This window comes from Crotalus tigris, unplaced genomic scaffold, assembly GCF_016545835.1.
Source record: "Crotalus tigris isolate CLP2741 ecotype Arizona unplaced genomic scaffold, ASM1654583v1 scf7180000017735.2152567, whole genome shotgun sequence".
NCBI lineage: Eukaryota > Metazoa > Chordata > Lepidosauria > Squamata > Viperidae > Crotalus > Crotalus tigris.
This window is the reverse complement of record NW_024096601.1, coordinates 289,049-306,416: the sequence shown is the minus strand read 5'-3', so window position 1 is coordinate 306,416 and position 17,368 is coordinate 289,049. Positions and strand designations below refer to the sequence as shown.

The following is a 17,368-nucleotide window of genomic DNA, read 5'->3' as shown; positions in this document are numbered from 1 at the left end:
TTTTTAATGTGTATTGTATGGGTAACACACACACACACACACAAGAGAGAGAGAGGCAGAGAGACAGACAGACAGATGTGGAGAGAGGTGGACCTGGACCACACCATTACAGTCATTTTTTTTTTTTTTTGAACCATGTCCTGTGGCCATCCTGATCCTCTCCTTTCAAAACTATGACAGATGAAAGAGAAGGAAAGCAAACACTAAAAAAGCATTCTTCTTCTCCTTCTCCTTCTCCTTCTCCTTCTCCTCCTCTCCCTCCCCTCCTCCTCCTCCTTCCTCCTTCCCCCCCTCCTCCTCCTTTCTTCCCCTCCTTCTGGAAATTTCCAGGTATCTACAAATATGCTAATAATCTGTCAATATTCCTGGCTGAATAAACATGAAATCAGCCACTGTTTGGGCAAAGCCCGCCCACACGGACTGATTAATTCCATTCGGAGTGCCAGGAGATCAGACCGACAATGTGTGTGTGCTCAGAATAGCAGCTTGCAAAGAAATTTAGATTCTCCCATCGCTTCTTTAGTGCTTTGTTCCAGAAAGGAGCCCCCCTTCTCTGCTCAAGTAGGGACTCTCCATTCTTCTCTGAGCACATTGGTTCCTGGTGGCAAAGAATTTGGGGGGGGGGGGCAGGTCTGGCTGGTTCAGCTCAAGCCATGGTCACCTGCACCTGGATGAATGTAAGGCTCACCAGTGCTTATTGCTTCCAGGGCTTATTGCAGTGGCTCCCGACCTTTTCCATACCCCACACCCCTAGAACGCTCCTGATATATTCTCACACCCCTTGCAAAAGTCCAGAATGACGGCAACAAATTATGCATATACACTGTAATTTTGAAAACCCAAGTTTTCCCACCCCCTGGAATATTGTCTCGTTACCCCCCCCCCATTGGGAACCCCTGGTTTATTGGCTTTCAATGTTTGTAAGGTACCCAGAATTGCCTCCAGGCATGACGGGTGACAAACAAGCCAAATGAATGAATGAATGGAAGGAGGAAGTAAAGAAAAGAGAGAAAAAGGAAAGAAAAGAAAGAAAGAAAGAAAAAAGAGAAGAAAAAGAGAAAAGAGAAAAGAAAAAGAGAAAGAAATAAATAGAGAAAGAAAAAGAGAAAAAAAGAAGAAAAAGAGAAAAGAGAAAGAAAGAAAAAGAAAGAGAGAAAGAAAAAGAAAGAAAGAAAGAAAAGGAGAAAAGAGAAAGAAATAAGAAAGAAAAAGAAGAAAAAAGAAAAGAAAGAAAAAGAAAAAGAAAAGAGAAAGAGAAAGAAAGAAAAAGAGAAAGAAAGAAAGAAAAAGAAGAAGAAAAAGAGAAAAGAGAAAGAGAAATAAAGAAAAAGAAAGAGAGAAAGAAAGAGAAAGAAAGAAAGAGAAAAAGAGAAAGAGAAAAAGAAAGAGAAAGAAAGAAAGAAAGAAAAAGAAGAGAGGAGAGAGAGAGAGATAGAGAGAGAGAGAGAGAGAAAGAAAGTAAGTAAGTAAGTTCTGGTGCTGGTGCTGGTGCTGGTGCTGGTGCTGGTGCTTCCCAGCCATGCCTCTTGCTCCCAGGGAGGCCAAAGGCTTGGCTAGGCATCATCTCTGGGCCAGCTGTGTTCTTGAGGGCAGCTGTTCCCCAGCCCTCCCTCCCCTCCCCCAAAGCATTGGGATGTGGGGGGGGGGCTGAAGAATAAACAGCTTGCTCAGCCCACTCGCTTCTCTCTTCAAGGGATTTTCTCTCCGCACGAGGCACAACGCAACGCTTTGTCGCTTTGTCCGGCATGCTGATGCAGTCGGGCGCCATTGAGGGCACCCCAGATGAGCCAACTCCTCTGACTCCACAGTGTGGGAGGATCCGGCCCTGCCCGCTTGCCAACGTCTGACTCCGGCTGTTGAAGGCAGGAGACCAGCCGCTGAGCTTTGTGTGAGTGTGAACTCTGCATTCATCTGACACCGCACTCCTGGGACTTCACGCCCAGAGTTGTCCTATCAAAGCGACGGGCGGCATTATAAATCTAATCAATAAATAATAAGTAAAAGTGGAGAAGAGCCATCCATGAAAATGTAGGCTCCTCTTTGCTATTCTTGACTCAGACCATGGATGGTCACAATCTAAAGCAGAGAAGAGGAAGGTCTAAAGAAAAAATAGCTAAACAATAAGATCCATCAACAGCGGAGCAGTCGAATATCCAGGGTGGGCATCTATGGGCCCTTTATGACCTGCGGACTTCGACTGCCAGAATTCCCAGAATTCCTGACTCCGGGAACTCTGGGAATCGGAGTCCACAAGTCGTCAAGGGGCCAGAGCTGCCCAACCCTGGTCTACCTACGTATGGAGATGGTGGGTTCTTGGACAAAAGGCTGGACAGTTGCTGCTCATGAATTGTCCAGCTGTTGTTGTTTTTTCCTGCAGATTTCAGAGGGTTGGACTAGATCACCTTGTGATCCCTGCCAACATTACACTTCTGCGTCCTTGTGATAAAATTTGGATTAGGAACCCTGTTGATAGTGTTGCACTCCGCACAGGAGCAGACAGGAGTATCATTTAGATACGACGCAGGCAAAATCTTGCTACGATCACCGCTCCGGTCCCACCGAGATCGCCTTTTTGCCGTGTTTCACCAGCGTGTGCGTGATTGTCTGTGACAGTAGAAGAGACAGGAAACTACAAATACATTTTCCGCCAAAGGCGCATGCACTAGGCCTCCCAAAATCTCTCCTAGCTGAATGCTGCATCTCACTGGAACCGCAGGACAGAACGAGAAAACAACAGCCCGACAAGTGGGATCTACTCCTGTCTAATATAAGAACACCTGGGCTTTTTGTTTGGAAGCAAAATGACAGGTCGGCTCTTGCAGGCCCAGATCTACTGCTAAGAAACTGTTAAAAAAACAACAACCCCGGGGAATGGGGTTGTTAGCGGTTTCTCTCCGAAAACCAAGCAGGATTTCTTGCTGAGCTGAAAATGAAGGCTGGAAATGAAACAGGAAAGCAGCTAATTGACTGCAAGATGGGATCTGGCACCTGGTCCCTGCCTCTTGAGGGGAACGTCTAATTCAGATTTTCCAAAAGAAAACCATATCAGACAAGCTGCAGACGAGGCTGGATGGAGGAGTGAGACTTCCAGCCTCTCCCATTGGAGCAAACTGCAAGGGATCAGGCCACCTGAGGTACAGGTGCGTGGTCACATGCAGCTTCGGGTGCCCAATTGGAGCCCACATGTTTGGTATTCCTTAACACACACCCCTCCCAGTTGCTCATGACTTAATTTCAATAGTGATGACCACAATAGGGGCTGGAAGATTCATCAGTAAGGGCTGCGGTCGTTAAGCAAGGCCTCATGATTTCACCATCTCTTTTTTGCCACCGTCATTAAGGGAATCACATGGTCGTTAAGTGAATCACAGGGTTCCCGATGGATTTTGCATGTCGGGAAGGTTGCAAATGGTGATCCGGTGACTACTGTAAATGCACAGGCTTAAATCTCGGTCATGTAACTGTGGGGATGCTGCGATGGTTGTGCGTGAGAGGGCTGATCGTGAGTCGCTTCCTTCAGTGCTGTTGTAACTTTGAACCATTGCTAAATGAATGGTCATAAGTTGAGATGACCTGTAGCATGCTTGCTGAAAAGGGGACTGTTGTTTTTTTTTGTTACCCTTTTGACAAGGAAATGCCCTTAAGCTACAGTACTATTTCTAAATGTTAAACTGAATATTTAAAAATGCTTCCCACAGAATAACTGAATAACAGAGTTGGAAGGGACCTTGGAGGTCTGCTAGTCTGACCCCCTGCTCAAGCAGGAAACCCTATACCATTTCGGACAAATGGCTGTCCGATCTCCTCTTAAAAACCTCCAATGATGGAGCGCCCACAACTTCTGGAGTCAGGTTGTTCCACTGGTTGATTGTTCTAACTGTCAGGAAGTTTCTCCTTAGTTCTAGATTGTTTCTCTCCTTGATTAGTTTCCATCCGTTGCTTCTTGTCCTGCCCTCAGGTGCTTTGGAGAATAGCTTGACTCCCTCTTCTTTGGGGCAGCCCCTGAAATATTGGAACGCTGCTATCATGTTTCTCCTCGTCCTTCTTTTCATTAAACTGAACATACCCAATTCCAGCAACCATTCCTTATATGTTTTAGCCTCCAGTCCCCTAATCATTCTTCTTGCTCTTCTCTGCCCTCTTTCTAGAACCTCAACGTCCTTTTTTTAATATCATGGCGACCAAAACTGAACACAATCTTCCACACGTGGTCTTACCAAGGCTTCCTTCTTCTTCTACCCCACAACAGAGAAATTTCAGAGGTTTATCTATGTGGGTTTTCAAAGTCTCCTCACTCTCCTCTAAAATGGCTTCCTTACACGGCTGCAAGCAACTGAGCACATTTCAAGTTGTTAAACAATCACATCTTACTGAAGGGAAAAAAAAGAGGCTGCTCAGGAAATCTGCTTTTGAGAATCAAGTGAGAAACGGGGGCTGTTCCTGCCCAAACGTCCCCCGGAAGGCAACTTCGTGGGCGAATGGAAAACAAGCAGCACAGCTCCTCCCTGAGCTGAACCCGAATTCATTAATCGGGCAAACAGGATGATAATTACGTGTCCACCAAGTGTCTCTTAGGTGCTTATTTTCACAGTGGTGCTCAGAAAATAATTTTAATCCACCTGGATACCATCTATTAAACCTTCACACCTCTTGACAGCCAACCTGGGGACAAAGCTGGACTTCAGCACTGGAGATGGGTTCAAGCTCTTTGATTGGTCAAGGTTATTAAGGAAGAGGAAGGTTCCATCCACAGATCATCAACCTGTCGCTCCGAAAGCTTTTTGATGGCACCTTAAGCTTCTGCTCCCAAACAGAGCAGAGCTAAGCGTCGAGACCTCTGTCTCCCATCATTTTAGGGTGGGATAAGCATACAAACCACGCTATAACTTCTGATATATATCCCAAAATAGCGGTGCAGGAAAGAAACAGAAAATCATAACACCAGACCTACAAGTATGAGCCAGTTTGGTCTAGTGGTTAAGGTACCAAGTTAGAAAGTGGGAGACAGTGACTTCTAGTCCTACCTTAGCCATGAAAGCAGGATGGGTGACTTTGGGCCAATCACCAGGAGACTGGGAGTTCTAGTCCCACTTTAATCATGAAAGCTGACCAAGTGACTTTGGGCCAATCACCAGGAGACTGGGAGTTCTAGTACCACCTTAGCCATGAAAGCAGGATGGGTGACTTTGGGCCAATCACTAAGAGACTGTGAGTTCTAGTAGTGCCTTAGTCATGAAAGTAGGATGGATGACTTTGGGCCAATCACCAGGAGACTGTGAGTTCTAGTCCCGCCTTAGCCATTAAAGCAGGGTGGGAGAATTTGAGCCAGTCTCTCAGCCAAACCCACTTCACAGGAATGTTGTTGTGGGGAAAATAAGGAGAGGAAGGTGTGTCGGATATGTTCACCACCTTGGGTTATTTGTTAAAAAAATAATAAAGGCGGGATACAAATCAATCAATAAAAATAAATAAGAAGGAAGCAACAAGACCAGAAAACATCCTCTCCAGCAGTCTCTACCCAGATAAGCGGGGATTAACACCAGACAAATAAGCAGAAAACAATATCCTAATAAAGGAACTACCAAGGAGAAAACCACATCCGCATCAATACCGCCAGGACCAACTACTGCATAAAACAAGGAGCAATTACGTTACCTTGTCAGGTAATGAAATGTCTGCAAGCAAACAACCACACTCAGAGAGCACCAAGGCCTTCACAATAATTGCTCTTTGTTCACGTAATGACAGACGAGGCACTGAACCTTTTGCTTTATAACTGAAGTTGTATACAAGCTACAAATGGGCTCCTTTTTTTAATTTGAATGGTGTGATTTCTTGGTGGCAGTGACTTTGAAATTGAGGACTTTTTGTGTTTGTTTGTGTGTTGGGGGGAGGGTTATATCTTCAAGTCAGTCTTGACTTCTGGTGACTGGATAGCCCCTGAAGTTTTTTCTTGGCAAGATTTCAGAAGTGGCTTACCTCTTTTTTCCTAGATCTGAGAGAGAGTGGCTGTCCCAAGGCCACTTTTCTGGATTGGTGTCTACGGCAGGACTAGAATTCACAGTCTCCTGGTTTCTAGGCTAGTGTCTTAACCACCACACTAAACTGTCTCTCCTGGGACAATCCTTACCGCCACTAAAAGTAACATTCCTCTTTGGTTTCTCATTACTTCCTGTGCACAAAAGAAAAGAACCAAGCTGGGCTGCAGGCCTCTTAGTCAAGTAAAACACGACATTGGGTGATGAACGATCAACCCGTCTTCAACTGGCTATGAATAATTGTTTGGCAACTCCTTCACTAATTGTAACATTGCCTGGTTAATCAGCTTTCTCCATCATTTCCCACCTTCACAGTGTGTGAATGTCATTCTCATCATTTACGGAAACTGGTGCACGCCAATCGAGTTATACTGCTCTGAAAAATACGTAAAAGGGATAGGATGCGGAATGTTAACATGCCAACGGATCATCTAGTAAGCCTGCTTCCCCATTGGTTCATTGGCTTCTAAGCATGCTGGCTGGGGAATTCTGGGAATTGAAGTCCACACCATCATTTAAAATTTAAATTTAACATTTAAAATTATGGAGGTTGAGAAACACTGGTGTAGAATATATACTGCATATCTTCTATGGGAGAAGGAGTAACACGCAATCTCATATCTTTCTGCTGAAGGTGAAACCGGTAAGAGAGGAACAGAAGGAAAACTAAGGATGATGTAGCTGAAGGAAGGAGAAAATGGGTTGCAAAAAATCCAGGAACAGAAGGAAAACTAAGGATGATGTAGCTGAAGGAAGGAGAAAATGGGTTGCAAAAAATCAAAGTTACACCTTCTTCTCCTTCTTAAGTGGTTAGAATTTCTGGGCAAACACGGGAAGAGCTAATAATAATAATGATGATGATGATGTTGTTGTTGTTGGAAGGGACCTTGGAGGTAATCTAGTCCAACCCCTGCTCAGGCAGGAAACCCTATACCATTTCAGACAAATGGCTGTCCAGTCTCTTCTTAAAAACTTCCAGTGTTGGCGCATTCACCGCTTCTGGAGGCAGGTTGTTCCACTGGTTAACTGTTCTAACTGCCAGGAAGTTTCTCCTTAGTTCTAGGTTGCTTCTCTCTTTGATTAGTTTCCATCCGTTGCTTCTTCTTGTCCTGCCTTCAGGCACTTTGGAGAATAGCTTGACTCTCTCTTCTTTGGGGCAGCCCCTGAGATACTGGAAGACTGCTATCATGTCCCCCCTCATCCTTCTCTTTGTTAAACTAGACAGACCCAATTCCTGCAACCGTTCCTTATATGTTTTAGCCTCCAGTCCCCTGATCATCTTTGTTGCTCTTCTCTTCACTCTTTCTAGAGTCTAGACCAGGGGTAGGCAACCCTGGCTCTTTTATGACTCGTGGACTTCAACTCCCAGAATTCCTGAGCCAGCCATGGCTCAGTTTGGAAACCTCTCCCTTTCCCCTCAGCATGGCTGGCTCAGGAATTCTGGGAGTTGAAGTCCACGAGTCATAAAAGAGCCAAGGTTGCCTACCCCTGGTCTGGAAAGTTGAGACTTTTGTTTAATTTGAAGATCACTATCACTATCAGCACCTGGACAAAGCTAAGATATAACACGCAACTGATCAAATAGTCACAAAACACCAAGCTGGGGTTCTTACAATGTCCTCAGCCTAGGACATTGTAAGATTCTAGGCTGGGTTGGCCCCACCAGAATTAAGCAACTCCAGCTGTTCCCCCCAGTGCTGGAAGCTGGTCTTTCAAGTCACCAAAGAGATTTCGCTGCCATTGAAGTTCAGAATCTGAATCTACACGAGGAAAAAAAGGTTCCCATGGAAGAAAGTTGGGCCTTTTCTCCATCCTGTTTTTTTGTGCTCAGCAGCGTTCTCTTTCCAGTTATCAGTTCTCACCAATCCAATGCTTTGAATCTCACTCTGTTATCCTATTAGGAGCCAAGCACATTGAATGTCCTTGATAAGAGACCTCACAGTAGTCAGGCTATTTCACAATCCTTTCTTGGTCCTTCCTAAATCCACCCACGAAGCTTACCAAACTCCACTTTTATTATCTCCAGGCTATCCATCTGCCCGTATTAAGTTCCCTAATCACAGAACACCCCACGGAATTCAAACCGCGGTTACCAAGACTAGCCCGTTAAAACCTACTTTACTTTCCTGTCTTCACCCTCGCTCCAGATTGCAGCAATGAAGTTATTCAAATATTTACCTTTGATTTTTAGCCTATTATGCACTACCCATCCCTCCATTAGCCTTTTCAGAAATCAGGCACTGTCCTAGCTCTGCTGGAAAACCAGATTGCAGCTTCTAAAGAGGAGGGGAGGGGTGAGCAGGAAGAAACATCTGGCCCCACCACTGAATAGAGGGAAGTGTAAAGGAAAGGTGATGTTTGCAAGCAATCTATCATTCAACCTACATTATGGTTCCCTGGGATGCTTGTTCCTGGAATCTGAACTTTGCGGCATATTGAGGAACTATCCAAAGTCTAACGGCTCCTGATGACCCACATGATGAATGGTGGGACACAGAAATGGATAAGTAGGGAGGGAAGAAGGGGAACACGACTGCACCTCACCCTCAGTGCTTTGCCATACATTCTCGTCAAAGAATTGCCAGCCTAAATGTAGAGGAAGATTAAACCAAAGGATCGACAAAACACTGTGTTTCCTTTACATTTCATTGCAGTGAAATTCTGGTGTGGGAGAGGAAGTGTAGGAGATGACCAGGCTGAGCCAGAAGGAGGGATCAAACGCGTCATCAGTCTCGAATCCCTTCATGCCCACAAGAGATCTAAGTCCCACCCACCTTGAATTCCACTGACTCTTATCTAGCATCAATTTGCTTTGACCGTTAGTAGTTCAGATTGCTGTAGAGAGCTTAAGCTTGCAATCAACCCCTATATTCATTTGAATTGTCTGGATTTCCTGATTTCTCATGCATGACAGGAAGGGAACACTTGCAGCAATGAACAATGAACATTTGTAGAACAGATGATGTTACCTAGTTGAGTAATGAAACATCTGCAAGAACACAGCCAAACTCAGAGAACATCAAGAACTCCACATTGACACCACCAATCTCTAGACCAGTGGTTCTCAACCTGTGGGTCGGGACCCCATTTGGGGTCGAACGACCATTTCAAGGGGGTCGCCAAACAACGCAGTCCGCCATTTTTTTCCCCCTTTTCCTTAGCTGCGCTACTCCCTTTTATTCTATTGGCTTTTGAAAGCCAATAGAATAGACTCTCTTGAATAGAGTCTAATTCTATTGGCTTTCAAAAGCCAATAGGAATTGTCCAGGCTGTCTCTGCCCTGCTGAGCCGCCAAAAGTCCCATTCTGCAAACGGTGCTGCACCAGTTGAGTAGTCCTCGACTTACGACCGGTTGAGTAGTCCTCCACTTATGACCGGTTGGGGGTCGCGGCATTAAAAAGGTTGAGAACCACTGCTCTAGACTTTCTAAAGACATAGATGTGGTGGTTCTGCCTTAAAATGATGCATGAAAAACTCACCAGTGAATTTTATCTCCTTTGCCTTCAACATTTCCTCCAAAGAGTTGAACGTCTGAGTTCAGCCTATAAAACTTCCACCACTGGTAACTGATTTTTCTCCTCGGCTGCTCAGAAAAAGAACACAACTAGGAGGGGAGAAGCAGAGATTCCATTTCCTCTGAAATCCAGCTGGAGAAGCAACAGAACCAGTGGATGAATAGCCATTTCCAGTGGTGGCTTCAAGGGCAGAACTTGGACAGAAACCCGGAGTCTCCTGCTGCAGAAGGACTAGGAGAGCCCCAGAATTGCAGGATTGGCTTAACAGATCTTGACGTAAGAGAAGACCAGACAACATACTGCCTGCATGCCAATTATCTGAATGGGTTCCCATTGCATTATTAAATTCAATCCTAAAGGAACTTAATATCCTTGTCAATCTTGGCTAATCCGGTGCCCTCCCAAGAGTTTGGAACTACAGCCCCCAGAACTCCAGAATTTCACCTTAGCTGAAGTAAAGGAATACATTTCTATCAGCTTCTCTTGAGAGTAACCAATAATTCAGGTCAACCCATCAGTGTTCAATATATTCTGCCTTAGAATGGAGACTTGGTCATTCACACCCTTCCTTTTTGCTCTTCTAGCATCTACTTCATCTTTACTTACCTCTTCCCATTGATGAATATACCGTATGAGCCTAGACAGTCTCAGAAGTCTCAAAAGGCTGAGGATTTTGGTAAAACGGACAATCCGCAGAGCTCGGGCTGTCTTGTACACCTCCGAATCGATGCGGGTCTCCACAATCAGGAAAATGTAGTCTACTGGGATGGATGAGATAAAATCCACCACAAACCAGCTTTTGAGATACTTCATCTTAATCCTCTGGGGGTCAAGGATGATCTCCGTGTTGTCCTCCACCACAATCCCCGTGCGGAAATTGAGGACCAAGTCAATGAGGAAGAAGGTGTCTGAGACCACGTTGAAGACAATCCATGGGGTGGTGTTCTCATCCTTGAAGAAGGTGATGCCTACTGGGATGATGATCAGATTTCCAACCATGAGGAGCAACATGGTGAGGTCCCAATAGAATCTAGAGAGCAAGATAGAGACCTGGGTCAAACGGAAAGAAAACACCAGTGGGATCTAAGACCTGAGAGAGGCATCAACTTTGTCCACGAACTACTAGACAATTAACAGCAGGGGAACACTTAGAAATAACCAGTGGAAGAGAATATTTGCAGCTCAGCGTTGAACAGTGGGGTCCTTGATGCTCTCCGAGCTTGGTTGTTTTCTTGAAGACAATTCATTCCCATGATCAGTGTTGGAAAGTAGCAAACCCCACTCCCTTCTAGCACTGATGATGTTACCTAGTTTGGCCCTGAAATGTCTGCAAGAAAACCACCCAGCTCAAAGAGCACCAAGGACTCCTCTTAGAAATAAGGACCAAGATACCTCTGAGCACACATGGAGTTCAAAAACTTGCTCTCAGGGCTCGTGTCCCTATCCTTTGCCCACAATGATTGACCTGAATTTTCCTCTTAAGCTTTCATCTAACTTGAAGAGGCAAAGCAGACATTTTCTTCGGTTGCAGAACAACTGGATATCATTTAGGGCAGCCATTCACAAGTCATCCCCACAAAGGAACTGCATGACCAGGAAACAAATCACACCAAAAAAAAAAAAAAATGGATATAACACTGACTGATAAATTAACTGCTTTGCTCAGAGACAGTAATTAAGTAAATTTTTTGCAACTCAGAAGCCACTGTTAGATGTTGAGTAAAATAGAATAGAATAGAATAGAATAAATATGGAATAGAATAGAATAGAATAGAATAAGGAATACAATAGAGATGGAATAGAAGAGAGATGGAATAGAATAGAATAGAATAGAATAGAAGAGAAGAGAAGAGAAGAGAAGAGAAGAGAAGAGAAGAGACCTTGGAGGTCTTCTAGTCCAACCCCCTGCTCAAGCAGGAAACCCTATACTATTTCAGACAAATGACTGTCCAGTCTATACTTAAAACCTTCCAGTGTTGGAGCATTCACAACTTCTGGAGGCAGGTTGTTCCACTGGTTAATTGTTCTAACTGTCAGGAAGTTTCTCCTTAATTCCAGGTTGCTTCTCTCCTTGATTAGTTTCTATCCGTTGCTTCTTGTCCTGCCTTCGGGTGCTTTGGAGAAGAGCTTGACTCCCTCTTCTTTGTGGCAGCCCCTGAGATACTGGAAGACTGCTATCATGTCCCCCCCCCCCCCTTAGTCCTTCTCTTCATTAAACCAGACATCCCCAATTCCAGCAACTGTTCCTTATACGGTTTAGCCTCCAGTCCCCTAATTTCTTGCAGGATAAACAGAAGAATCAACTTTTGGCTGTAGGATTTGAAAATTAGATCTGACTTAGAGAAATTTTCTAACTTTTTAAATATAAAGTTATTTACATATGATCACTTACTACCTTTTAGATGAAATTAAGAGAACATTTTATGAATACTGGATTTTTAGTATTCAACTATTGATATTTTAAGATATTTTGTAGATTGGGGTGACTTGTTTAAACTTAGAGAAAGCTGGTTGCATTGCTAATATCTCTGCACTAAATGTTAGAAGCCACTTTTGTTATATTTATTTGATGTATATTTTTGTCATTTTTAACTTGTTTTGTCATTCCATTTCCTTTTTTTCCCTTTATGTTGGTTTGCATTTTGATGTTTGATGATGAACTCTGATAATGAGATTCTTTTAATAAATTCATATAAGCTATATCTAAGCTAGAGAGCAATATAGGTCAAAACAAACATTTCCTATTAAGTTATCTAGGCTTGCTAGATATTTTTTGTATGTTCATCTACAAAGGATCTGTGTAGTTGCAAATGAAAGAATAATGCATGACATTATTCAGAACATTTTGTCCCAATTTTTAACATTGCTTTTCCATTGTTTTCCTTGCTTACTTCCCCAGATAAAAACCCACAGACATTTGCATCATTCCTTAATATTGAAAAAGGAGATTAAAACTGGAATATTTCTTCCAAATAAAAAGAAATTACAAACAGCAATTTAACTTTAATGCAACAAAAAGGCTCCATTTTTTTTTTTTAGAAAAAGGACTTTTGTTTCTTAATTTGTTCCCAGTTTATAATTATCTCTATATAAATCTTTGTTAGCAAGTATTTCTTCAATGTTTTACAACCAGTGAGATGCTCTACAGATTTATCTCTGGCCATGTCAAAAGGCAACGCTCTGAAATATTAATATCAGTCACAAAAGCCACATTAATTCCAAGTAATCTGGAGTGTGCAGCTGGATTATTATCATCATCATCATCACTCCAGATCATCATCATCATCATCATCATCATTATTATTATTATTATTATTTGGGTAGGGCTGAACTGAAAGTTCTTGAGTTAATTTTTTCAGTCCCAAATGGAGTCTCTGGGGAAGCTAAAAAGGCTTTTTTTCTCCCCAGAATCAACCTCTCCATGCACTTTTCTTCCATCTTCTACTGATGTTTCTTGTGCTATTTTGGACTGAATTTTAATGCAACATCATAGAGCCAAATTTGCTTACAGTCATACCAGAAACTAATTTAGAATGAGACTAATTCTCTCTCTTGCTCTCTTGCTCTCTATCTTTCCTTCCTTCCTTCCTTCCTTCCTTCCTTCCTTCCTTCCCTCTTCTATCTTTCTTTCCTTCCTTTCCCCTTTCTATCTTCTCCTCCCTCCCTTCCTCCCTCCCTCCCTTCTCTCTTTCTTTCTCTTTCCTTCTTTCCCCCTCTTTCTATCTTCTCCTCCCTCCCTCCCTCCCTCCCTCCCTTCTCTTTCTTTCTCTCTTTCCTTCTTTCCCCCTCTTTCTATCTTCTCCTCCCTCCCTTCCTCCCTCCCTTCTCTCTTTTTTTCTCTCTTTCCTTCTTTCTCCCTCTTTTTATCTTCTCCTCCCTCCCTTCCTCCCTCCCTTCCTCCCTCCCTCCCTTCTCTCTTTCTTTCTCTCTTTCCTTCTTTCCCCGTCTTTCTATCTTCTCCTCCCTCCCTCCCTTCCCTTCCTCCCTCCCTCCTTCTTTTTCTCTTTCTCTCTTCTCCATTTTCCTTCCTTCCTTTCTCCTTCCCTTCCTCTGCTTTCTATCTTTCCTTCCTTTCCCCTCTCTTTCTATCTTCTCCTCCCTCCCTCCCTCCCTCCCCTGCTTGTATTCATGGTAGTGGTTTCTACCTTACGATTCTTGGGGGTCCTTTGTTCAGCCCCACTTGCCAATTTTTATTTTAAAAAAAACAGTCTTAAAAGTTACGTACATGGAAAAATTGATATTGTCGTCTCTTTTCTTCTCATTAATCTCTCAACTTGTTAGAGCATGACCGTATTCCCAGGAGCTTTGCCCAGAGACATTCTTACATAAATGTAAATAGTCCAGAAGGTTGGGAAACCAGATTTTCTGAGCTGGTGTGATGGGCTACAGTGGAGTGGCAGTTTCCCCGGCACACGCCAAGGAAGGGGATGAGACAAGAGACGGCCTGGCCCAGAACCAGATAGGAAAGAGAGGAAGAAATGGAGCCGCTCCCTAGAATCTCCGGGAGTGTATCTTTTAGGGTGAGAATAACAAAGATTTAGTCCAGCAAGATTCTGTCTGTTATTTGTAAGCCAATAAAGAGTGGAGCTTTGGATTGTTTTAGGCCATTCTTGGGCTAAGCCTGACACACATTTACCAATTCAGGGGGAAATTGTTGTTGTTAGTTGCGAAGTCGTGTCGGACCCATCACGACCCCATGGACAACATTCCTCCAGGCCTTCCTGTCCTTTACCATCTTCTGGAGTCCATTGAAGCTCATGCCTCCTGCTTCAGTAACTCCATCCAGCCATCTCATTCTCTGTCGTCCCCTTCTTCTCTTGCCCTCCATCTTTCCCAGCATCAGGCTCTTCTCCAGTGAGTCCTTCCTTCTCATTAGGTGGCCAAAGTATTTGAGTTTCAACTTCAGGATCTGGCCTTCTAAAGAGCAGTCGGGGTTGATCTCTTCTAGGACTGACAGGTTGGATCACCTTCAGCAACTCAATCCTCAGGTTTAAATGCTAACGGGAAGCCGGCTTCTGACGATCATTCAAGATCATTAAAGCTGTACCTACATTTTTCTCCTCAACCTCTTGTAGACACTTTCTCCCCACTCTGACACCTTCCAAGTAACTTAGGCCCAATAATTCCTACCCAGCATGGATGATGGTTGCTGTTGTCCATCCCCCACAAGTCAAGATGGGAGACCAGTGGGGACCCTCTATAGCTACTCATCCTCCACCCTTAAAGGAGATACGGGAGCTGTATGTGCATAAATACCCAAACGACCACAGACACTCTCTTCAACGGAAGAGCATCTTGATGTCCTGAGAAATTTACTCAGCTCCCTTTCACTTTCGGCTCATCTGCTTTAACGCTCTAGGACAGATAGGGGCTGCATTGCTGAAAGCCCCCCCAGAGGGAGAGGTGATTGGGACAATACTGGAATGTGCAGAAATGAATAGACTAACAATGACAATTAAAGATAAGACAGAGTCAGACTACTATGAAATCTGGGGAACTTCTTAGGATTGGCTGGAAAGAGAATATGGTTAAAAGATAGTTAACATCAATTTAGATGGAAGAAGAAGGAGCAGACAAGGAGGGAGACCCAGGCGACACAGTGTTGAATAACTGGAGGTTGTATAAATGTTTATAGAAGTATATACCGAGAAGGTTAGATAAATAGAAGTATTAATGTAAGAGAAAATTAATCTTATTGTATATAATACAGATAGGGAAATTTGGAGAGAGGAGTTGCTCGGACATTACCCCTGAATTGTATCTGAAGAGGGATGAGAGGGAAGAAAGGAGAGGAGAGAGAAAAGAGTAAAGGAGGGGAGAAGGAAGTAGGAAGGTTGGAGGAGAAGAGGAGAAGTGGGGAAGGGGAGGACAGTGGTGAAGGAAAGAGGAGAGGAAGAAGAGGGAAGTAGGGAAGAGAAGAAAGGGAGAAAGAAGGAAGAGAAGAAGGAGTGTGGATACGGTGAAAGGGGAAATGGGCGAGCAACACCAAAAGTCATGTGTATGTATTTATTTCATTTTATTAAAAGTATCTTATATATGAATGTAAAAAGAATGTATGTTAACATCTGATAAATATTACGGTATATGGATGGGGGAGAGCTTGAAAAATAAAAAATTATTAAAAAAAAAAAAAAGATAGGAGCTGCATTAAATCCCTGGGCTCAGCCATCAATTAGTCATGGACCACATTGGGCGACATCGCGTTCCATTCTTTCCGAAACCGTTCTCATCATAAACGAGAAAGCCTCTTAAAAGAGACGGTCCTTTCGCCTTCTTTTGGTTTTCATGCCAAGAAAAAAAAAAACGAAACCCAGAGAGCAACTGCTAGGATTCTTTCTAAGGAAATTCCAGACTGGACTTCTTGGTTTTTTGTTTTTCACTTGACTAGATTTAATTCCATCCTCACAACTTTTAAGAACAACCTTCTTCATCTCCTCCCTGCACTTACTCAAACTCCAAGAAAGGTCAAGAAAGTGTAGCTAGTTAGTTAGTTAGTTAGTTAGTTAGTTAGTTAGTTAGTTAGTTAGTCAGTCAGTCCTTAACTCTCTCCATGGATGATATATTTCATTACACTTTGACTTTGATGATAGATCTCCTCTATGTGCAGAATAGCATCTGATTTTTCAGAAAGAAAAATTCGAACCAATCTAGAACTAAGAAGAAACTTCTTGACAGTTAGCACAATTAATCAGTGGAACGACTTGCCTCCAGAAGTTGTGGATGCTCCAACACCGGAGATTTTTAAGAAGAGACTGGACAGCCATTTGCCTGGAATGGCATAGGGTCTCCTGCCTGAGCAGGGGGTTGGACTAGATGACCTCCAAGGTCCCTTCCAACACTGTAATTCTGCTATCCTTCCTTCCTTCCTTCCTTCCTTCCTTCCTCCCTCCCTCCCTCCCTCCCTTCCTTCTTTCCTCCCTCCCTCCCTCCCTTCCTTCCTTCTTTCCTCCCTCCCTCCCTCCCAGATTGGACAGCCATTCATCCGAAATGGCACAGTGTTTTTCATGCCTGAGCAGGTGGTTGGACTAGAAGACCTCCAACTCTGTCATTCTGTTATTCTGGTAATGTCAGCCTTCTCAGATAGACCAGAAAGGAAATATGACCAGATGAGTTAATTCTATTTTATTGTAAGTCTACATTAAGAGAATCTTAATATTATTAAGGCTACCTTAAGGGACCCTTGTTAAGTCTGAACATCTCCCCCCCATCTCCTATACAGCTGGAGGAGCTAGGGAGGGTCCCTTCTCAGTCTCTTTCTCCACCCTTTATGCAGTGAGGGCTAAGCTGTCTCTTCTCCAACCATTCCCTGGGCAGCATCTAATCCCCTGCATCTTCCAAGGTCATTCCGACATCTAAAACATATACATCTGGATAATTATGGATCATCTCTTCAGCTGCTTTAATATAATTCTGCTCAAAAACTAGATCTCGTGCTTTATCCAGTGAAGGGGCCAGCTGGGAGGAGAGGCCCAAGTCAGCAAAAAGAGTGAAGCACTCTACAGATTTTGCAGTCTGCTGGAAATTTTTGCAACCGTAGGAAGGTTTTACCGAAATAAAGCCTTGCAAACATTTCACAAAATTCATCCTGGATTATTTTCTTCAGCATTTGATGACACTGTAATCCTTTCAAGGAAGCACGCCTGGTATATTTTCCTCCCTCGCAAGGAACCACTGACACTGTCAACCAGAGCCTGTCACGTCAAGCCATCATTTCAGTAAAGCCAACCGCAGCTGGAGTTTGAGGACTATCTAGATCAGGGGTAGGCAACCTTGGCTCTTTTATGACTCGTGGACTTCAACTCCCAGAATCCCTGA

At 43.6% G+C, this 17,368-nt stretch overlaps 1 protein-coding gene across 1 annotated transcript in view; it reads right to left on the bottom strand.

Moving 5' to 3' along the window:
* HCN4 (hyperpolarization activated cyclic nucleotide gated potassium channel 4) overlaps positions 1 to 17,368 on the bottom strand; it is a 53,602-nt gene that overhangs the window by 24,424 nt on the left and 11,810 nt on the right. The window contains exon 2 of the mRNA XM_039339441.1: positions 10,160 to 10,583. Coding sequence (XP_039195375.1) covers positions 10,160 to 10,583 — 424 coding nt within the window. The remainder of the gene's footprint in view (positions 1 to 10,159; positions 10,584 to 17,368) is intronic.